The sequence below is a fragment of the Wyeomyia smithii genome, chromosome 2, assembly GCF_029784165.1.
Source record: "Wyeomyia smithii strain HCP4-BCI-WySm-NY-G18 chromosome 2, ASM2978416v1, whole genome shotgun sequence".
In the NCBI taxonomy this organism is placed as follows: Eukaryota; Metazoa; Arthropoda; class Insecta; order Diptera; family Culicidae; genus Wyeomyia; species Wyeomyia smithii.
In genome coordinates this window covers 188,283,729-188,292,662 of record NC_073695.1, presented here as the reverse complement: position 1 = coordinate 188,292,662, position 8,934 = coordinate 188,283,729, and the positions used below count along the sequence as shown (strand labels likewise).

Genomic DNA, 8,934 nt, shown 5'->3' with positions numbered 1-8,934 from the left:
GCTGGTCGTTTTTTCTAGGAAGTATAACCCAGCTCAGCTGCAGCTCCTACAAACGGGTAAAACAATCATTCAGGTTTTAGTCGCTAAATATTTCGGGGTCTGGTTCGACTCTAAATGCACCTGGGCTTGCCATATTAGGTATCTGACACGAAAATGCCAACAGAGGATTAATTTTCTTCGTACGATTACCGGAACCTGGTGGGGTGCCCACCCAGGAGACCTTCTAAGGCTTTACCAAACAACGATATTGTCTGTAATTGAGTACGGGTGTTTCTGCTTCCGCTCCGCAGCAAACACACATTTGATCAAACTGGAACGAATACAATATCGTTGTTTGCGTATTGCCTTAGGTTGCATGCAGTCGACCCATACGATGAGTCTTGAAGTGCTAGCGGGTATTCTTCCGTTGAAACATCGTTTTTGGAATCTCTCTTACCGGTTGCTAATTCGATGCACAGTTATGAACCCATTAGTAATTGAAAATTTCGAGAGGTTGGTCGACCTTCAATCTCAATCCAGATTTATGTCTTTATATTTTGACTATATGGCTCAAGATATTAATCCTTCTTCATACGACTCTTCCAATGTCGCACTTTTAGATACTTCTAATAATGCTATATTCTTCGACACCACCATGAAACAAGACATTTCTGGTATCCCGGATCAATTGCGACCCCAAGAGATCCCTAAAAATTTTTCCAATAAGTTTAAACATGTTAGTTATGATAAAAGGTTTTACACTGACGGATCTAATCTAGATGAGTCCACTGGCTTCGGTGTTTTCCACGAAAATTTTACCGCCTCCTACAAACTCGATGCTCCTGCTTCCGTGCACGTCGCAGAACTTGCTGCCATTCAGTACTCTCTGGGGATCATCGAAACCCTGCCCATAGACCACAACTTCATCTTCACAGACAGTCTCAGTGTCATTGAGGCTCTGCGATCGATGAAGACTGTGAAGCACACCCTGTATTTCCTGGGGAAAATACGGCGGTTTTTAGGTGCTTTAACAGATAAAAATTACCGGGTTACCTTAGCGTGGGTCCCTTCTCATTGTTCCATTCCGGGCAATGAAAAGGCTGACGCTTTAGCTAAGGTGGGTGCTATTGATGGCGATATTTATGTAAGACCAATTGTGTTGGCGTAAACAAAATCCCCGTCTTCATTTCCCTTAGTGCTTAACCGGTTATTCGTCGGACATAGAAAAAAAAGCCTATTGTCGGACATAAACTAAACTGGCAACCCGATCTAAACTCAAAAGTGACAGGCATAGATCAGTTGCAACTAATGATTAGTGAGCTAGAGACGTTTTTTTTTTATTTCCATCCATTCCCCCAATTGCAAATTACTTATCTGCTACACTAGGCAAAGAAGAACATTGTTGCGGAACATACATCTATACACGTTGAAGACATTATTTGTAAGTACATTTATGTGAAAGTACACCTAAAATTAAGCAATTAAAAATTACAGCTTGAAGCTTACTCCGATAAAACAAGGAGTTCGACTCTGAGAGGTCCGAAACAATTTCCGTTCCAGCAACAAAACTTCAAGAAATAATTAATTCGCATTACCGGCGTTATTGCGTTAATAAAACAAAATGGCGGAATCACACGTTAATGCCACTGATCCATCTGATGCAAGCAGCAATGATCGCCATTGCAAAGTGTGCAACCTGCCTGACGAGCTGGACAAGATGGTCCAGTGTGATGGGTGCAATGCCTGGGATCATTTCTTTTGTGCTGGCGTGACTGATAGCATCGCTAATGAAAGTCGAAGCTACTATTGTCAAAATTGCGTTCCAAGAGCTCCTCGTTCTTTGTCCACCTCGAGATCAACCACCGCTAGTACCCGTGAGGCACGAATTCAACTCGAATTGGAGCGCCTAGCTGAGGAGAAGGAGTTAAAAGCTCAGGTTATGACAGAAAGAGAGTCTCAGGAAAAAGAAATGCAAGAGAAGGCCCTAAAGTTGGAAAGAGAGAGGAAAAATAAGGCAATTGCTGACAGGCTATCGTTGGAGGCAGAATTCATCAAAAAGAAATATGAACTGCTCCAGTTACAATTGGACGAAGACAGTGAAAGTTCAAGTGTGCGCAGTCGGCGTAGTGCAGTACTAAACACCGGCAAAGTTCAAGATTGGGTTAACAGTAGAACCGATGTGACCCTGGGCACCAATACTGGTATTAGTCAATCCACTGGGCCCACGTCACAAGCTGTAGAACCCGCGGCACTAGTACCGACTTCCGAAAGCTCGAATAACCTATGCGGCGATCATCTGGTTTCTCCTTTAGTGGCATCGATCCCAGCCCAATCGACTCCACATTCCAACAAGGTTAATGAAGAAGTTACACAACATCAGTCGGTGGTGACAGCTCTCACCGCGATCAAGGATACAGTTGCTGTTCAGCCGACGACACAAAGCACAATCGGACGTGGTGCCTCCCAGCAGTTAATTGCAGAGACCGCTACAACGTCACCGGCAACGGCGCTGTCTACAGCAGCAAACAATCAGTTTAGTGGTGGTTTAAAATTACACAATGATATTGTACACGAAAATTACACGAGTATAGGGCCTGTAGGTTATCAAAACGTAGCTGCAGATTATAGGGCGAATTATGTGTTTAACAATACTGGGTTACGCTATAATACACAACCGATTTGGCCTGCTCAGTCATGTTATGCTGGTACTGGTTCAGTTCCTCCGATGGGTTGGAACTGTAATTCTGTTACGGTTTCAAACACTCCGTTGACTGCAGTTGCAGTATCCGCCCTTCCCCCTTCGTCGTTACCCTCGATAAACGCATGGTCGAACAATACGTCTCTGAATCGCCCGTTTGTTAAAAGTGTTCCGAGCTACCAAACTCCCATATTTTCGGTTCCCCAAGCTACCAACCCAGCCACGCGATCGCCTACAGGACCGACCGCTCAGCAAATAGCAGCTCGACAAGTCGTCTCGAAGGACCTTCCCTCGTTTTCTGGCGACCCAGCCGAATGGGCACTCTTTTGGAATAGTTACATAGGTTCAACTGAAATGTGTGGGTTCACAGATGCTGAAAACCTCGTACGATTGCAGCGATGCATCAAAGGAGAGGCTAGGAAAGCTGTCAGCTGTTTTCTACTTCATCCGTCACATGTGCCTGAGGTGATTAATACTTTGCAGACACTGTTCGGTCGCCCGGATGCCATAATAAATTCGTTACTTAACGAAGTTCGAGCCACTCCAGCTCCCAAACCGGAAAAATTAGCAACGCTAATAAATTTCGGACTTGTTGTAAGGAACCTTTGTGCCCATCTGGTAAACACTGGCCAAGAAGCGCATTTGGCAAACCCCACTTTACTACAAGAATTGGTCGATAAATTGCCAGCCAACATAAAGCTCGACTGGGCATTGACTAAGCAGCGGTATCCAGTTGTAGACCTCCGTATCTTTGCGGAATATATGAGCGTGATTGTTTCGGCCGCCAGCAGCGTTACGTCCGTAGTGGAGCCGTGTGCACAACGCACAGAGCGACATAATGGAAAAGCCTTTGTCAATCCCCATACGTTGGAAAACGTCACCGATCGGGAATATACAAATGTCGATGAATCAAAAAGGCAAACGGCTAGAAGCGAGCGCCCATGTATGGTATGCCAGGATGTTGGTCATAAGCCAAAAGACTGTACCGTGTTTCATCAAAGTTGCCTAGCTGATCGGTGGAAGATCGTAACAGACTTACATCTCTGTAGACGGTGCTTGTTCCCTCACGGAAGGTGGCCTTGCAAAGCTCCCCTTTGTGGCGTAAATGGATGTCAGCAACGCCACCATCGTTTGCTTCATTCTACCGAGCAAGCAGAAAATGTGTATTCCAGGGCGGGAACAGTCGCCGTCCATCATAATGCGCCTCTACAGACACTCTTCCGTATGATTCCGGTAACATTACATGGAAATGGAAAATCTGTCGCAACTCTAGCCTTTCTGGACAGCGGATCAGATTCTACTTTAGTAGAAAAGTCGATTGCCGACAAATTGGGACTAGCCGGTCCTGCAGACCCCCTCTGCATGCAGTGGACGAATGGAGTGAAGCGAACCGAAGTGAACTCTCGTCGTGTGCAACTTTTTATATCCGGAAACGAATCAGGCCAACGGTACGCTTTGAATGGTGTTCGTACGATAAACAGCTTGGGTTTACCTCGTCAATCAATCAAGTTCGAAGACTTTGAACGCGTTTTTCCTCACCTGCAGGGATTGCCGATAAAAAGTTATAGCGAAGCATCTCCTGGAATTTTGATTGGCCTGGATAATACCAGAATGAAGACTACACTTGAGCTACGAGAAGGCAGGAAGAATGAACCGGTAGCGACGAAAACGCGGTTAGGGTGGGTATTATTCGGGAACGCCAACAAATTAGATAACCCTGTACCTTCACACATTTTTCATATATGCGCACACACGTACGATCAGCAGTTACATGAACTGGTAAAGCAATTTTTTGCTGTAGAAGGTGCCGGGGTTTCGCACGACAATGCAATAGAATCGGCAAATGACAAACGTGCCAGGGCTATACTTAAAGCCACCACAACCCGAACCTCAAGCGGAAGATTTCAAACTGGCCTTCTGTGGAAATTTGACCAAGTGGTACTCCCGAATAGTAAAATTATGGCGGAACGACGGTTATATTGCTTGGAAAAGCGATTGGCGAAATTTCCAGAGCTTTATGCCAACGTGAGGAAACAAATTTCAGACTACCAGTCCAAAGGGTACGCGCATGTTGCCTCGGATGGGGAGCTAGCCAATGTCGGACAAAACCCTGTATGGTATCTTCCCCTTGGAGTGGTGATTAATCCGAGAAAACCGGAAAAGGTACGTGTAGTCTGGGATGCGGCTGCCATGGTACGCGGAGTTTCCCTGAATTCAGTCCTTCTGAAAGGACCCGACTTATTAACATCGCTTCCAGCAGTTTTGAGTCGGTATCGACAAAGACAAATCGCTATAAGCGGGGACATCAGAGAGATGTTTCACCAGGTATTGATTCGACCAGAAGACCGCCAAGCTCAACGCTTTTTGTGGAGGGATAACCCATCACTTCCCATCAAAGTTTTCGTGATGGATGTGGCCACATTTGGATCTTCATGCTCACCTTGTTCCCTCCAATATATCAAGAATCTAAATGCCAACGAACACGCCCAAACTCATCCTGTAGCGGCAGCCGCGGTGGTAGCGAACCATTACGTCGACGACTATCTCGACAGCACAGACACGGTTGATGAAGCAATACAACTAGTCTCAGATGTAAAAACTGTCCATGCTAATGGTGGATTTGAAATTAGACACTGGCTGTCCAGTTCTCCAGAAGTCCTCGAGCGAGTGGGGGGAGAGAATTCAGATAAAATGAAATCCTTCGTACTAGATAAAACCAACGCTATTGAACGGGTTTTAGGCATGGTCTGGCTGCCTCAAGAAGACGTATTTTCCTTTTCTATCGAGCTGCGAGATGGACTAGCACAACTATTACTAGGTGAGAGAATCCCTACGAAAAGAGAAGTCCTGAGCCTCGTCATGAGCGTGTTCGATCCGTTGGGGCTAGTGGCAGTTTTCCTAATCCACGGCAAAGTAATGCTGCAGGATATATGGAGGGCTGGAACCGATTGGGACGATCGTATATCAGCGCAATTACTACCACGATGGAAACAATGGATTTTGCTGTTACAGGATCTGCGAAACATCAAAGTGCAAAGGTGTTATTTTCCGGGATACCGCCCCAGTACGTATGATACGTTAGAACTTCACGTGTTCGTAGACGCCAGTGAGACATCATATGCTGCAGCAGCTTATTTTCGCGTGATTGATGGTGATGAAGTTCGGTGTACCCTGGTACAAGCAAAAACTAAAGTCGCACCACTAAAACCGCTGTCTATTCCGCGCTTGGAATTACAAGCTGCGGTTATTGGCACTAGGTTGATGAAATCTATCGTGTCGAGCCATACGCTACAGATCAAACGTAAAGTAATGTGGAGTGACTCGAACACTGTCTTGGCTTGGTTGGCGGCAGATCCCCGAAAAAGGACGCAGTTTGTGGCCTTCCGAATCGGAGAAATTCTAGAAAATACAGAACTCGGTGAATGGAAATGGGTGCAGTCGAAATGGAATGTAGCGGATGAGGCCACCAAATGGGGCAAAGGACCTTGTCTGAACATTGATAGTCGGTGGTTTAGGGGCCCAGAATTCCTGTACAAAGGTGAAGAATGCTGGCCTAGAAATAAAATGAACGTTCCAGACACTACTGAGGAGCTACGACCAATTTACGTTCATCCGCATGTTGTTGTGAAACCAGTTGTGGAATTTTCACGCTTTTCAAAGTGGGAGCGGTTATTGCGCGCCGTCGCTTACGCGCGCCGTTTTATTCAACGATGCCGATACCCTAGTGATTCACCAAACACAGTATCACTGCTAATAAACCGGGAAGAACTCGTTGGCGCAGAAAATGCTATTTGGAGGCTAGTTCAAGCAGAAAGTTTCTCCGATGAATGGGTAACCCTCCAAACAAATCTAAACCTTTCTGTTAATCAGCAGACACAAATATGGAAAGGAAGTAAACTATATAAACTTTCTCCTTTGTTTGGCACGGACGGTGTTATAAGGATGAAACGACGCCTGGGAGAAGCACCTTGGATTTCAATTGACGTAAAATTCCCCGTCATACTACCTAAAGAGCATTACGTTACAGACTTATTAATCGATTGGTTTCACAGAAAATTTGTTCATGCTAATAGTGAAACGGTTGTAAACGAAATCAGACAGACATATCACATACCAGCACTAAGAGTGCGAGTGCGAAATGTTGGCAGGCGCTGCGCATGGTGCAAAGTATATCGAGCAGCACCGGAAATTCCGAGAATGGGCTCACTCCCAGCGCCTCGGATAACTCCCTACGTTAGACCATTTACATTTGTGGGGTTAGACTATTTCGGTCCCATTATTGTGCGACTTGGTCGCAATGATGTAAAACGGTGGGTGGCATTGTTCACGTGCCTCACTGTGAGAGCCCTTCATTTAGAGATTGTTAGTAGCCTCTCAACCGAGTCCTGTAAAATGGCAATTAGAAGGTTTATCGGGCGTAGAGGTGCACCGCAAGAGATCTACTCGGACCAAGGAACCAATTTTCAAGGATGCAGCCGCGAACTGTCTATAGAGCTAAATGCGATGAATGAACAACTGGCGCAAACATTCACAAATACTACCACCCAGTGGAAGTTCAACCCCCCCTACGCTCCTCACATGGGTGGCGCTTGGGAAAGGCTCGTCCGATCGGTGAAAGCAGCCCTTAGTACTCTTTTGATGCACAAAAAACCTAATGACGAAACCTTATCAACTGTACTTATAGAAGCCGAGTCCATCGTTAACTCACGCCCTTTGACTTACGTACCATTAGATGATGCTGAGCAAGAAGCGATTACACCAAATCACTTTCTGCTACTAAGTACGAAAGGAGTGAATCAACCAACCACGTTGCCGACCGATGTGCGCTTCGCGTTGCGTTCAAACTGGAAATTGGCCCAAGTGATGCTGGACAATTTTTGGAGGCGCTGGATTCGGGAATATCTACCTATTATCGCAAGGCAAACGAAATGGTTTAATGCAAGAAAATCACTGCAGGTCGGTGATCTCGTCATCCTAGTCGATGAGGGTGTACGCAACAGTTGGACTAGAGGCAAAATCTTGGAAGTATATCCTGGAAAAGACGGCCATGTCCGTCGAGCCAAAGTGCAAACGAAATCGGGAATTTTTGAAAGACCAGCTACCAAGCTAGCGTTAGTAGACATACGTGAAATGAATGGTACAGCAGAAGAAACTTCGAGCCATACGGGTGGGGGCATGTTGGCGTAAACAAAATCCCCGTCTTCATTTCCCTTAGTGCTTAACCGGTTATTCGTCGGACATAAAAAAAAAAGCCTATTGTCGGACATAAACTAAACTGGCAACCCGATCTAAACTCAAAAGTGACAGGCATAGATCAGTTGCAACTAATGATTAGTGAGCTAGAGACGTTTTTTTTTTATTTCCATCCATTCCCCCAATTGCAAATTACTTATCTGCTACACTAGGCAAAGAAGAACATTGTTGCGGAACATACATCTATACACGTTGAAGACATTATTTGTAAGTACATTTATGTGAAAGTACACCTAAAATTAAGCAATTAAAAATTACAGCTTGAAGCTTACTCCGATAAAACAAGGAGTTCGACTCTGAGAGGTCCGAAACAATTTCCGTTCCAGCAACAAATTGCTTATGATGAATTTTATAGCATTTTGCGTCAGAGAACACTCAACAGTTGGCAATCATCATGGAACTCAGATGAACTGGGACGGTGGCTACATTCCATTTTTCCTAAGGTATCGACGAAAGCATGGTTCAAGGGGTTGGATGTAGGTCGGGACTTCATTCGCGTGATGTCCAGACTTACGTTAAACACGCATCTCTTTCGTATAGGGCTTGTAGACAGTAATCACTGCGTTTGTGGCGATGGCTACCATGACATCGAGCATGTTGTTTGGTCGTGTACCGAATACTGTGGTGTTAGGTCTGAGCTTATAGATTCCCTTCGGGCCCGAGGAAAACAACCGAACGTACCCGTTAGAGACATTCTGGGAAGCGGTGATCTCCAGTAAATGACACAGCTATACGGGTTTATAAAAAATGCTGGCATTAAAATTTGATTTCTTTTATCTATTTGCTAGAATACAATTTCTGTCACAAACTGAAAGAGAATGATACACCCGGCTGGAGACACTAAAACGAAGACTCGGCATCTCTATGTTTACGCAGACACCTCAGACCAAAACTGCTCAAATAGAACATCACTGGTTAGCCACGTACAAATGAATACATTCTGTAATATAAAATAGTTAAAAACAAAATTGTAACACCCCTCCTCTCACCTTAAATCTCCACTA

General features: G+C 45.1%; 1 protein-coding gene across 1 annotated transcript; it reads left to right on the top strand.

Moving 5' to 3' along the window:
* The first annotated feature begins 1,600 nt into the window (after positions 1-1,600).
* On the top strand, positions 1,601-7,864 carry LOC129720276 (uncharacterized). Its single transcript, XM_055671733.1, has one exon. It carries the CDS (start codon positions 1,601-1,603, stop codon positions 7,862-7,864), a length of 6,264 nt encoding a protein of 2,087 aa, XP_055527708.1.
* Positions 7,865-8,934: the final 1,070 nt, after the last annotated feature.

Bases quoted from the DNA above. Each gene is read 5' to 3' on its own strand.
- LOC129720276 (XM_055671733.1), top strand. From the start codon at position 1,601: ATGGCGGAATCACACGTTAATGCCACTGATCCATCTGATGCAAGCAGC.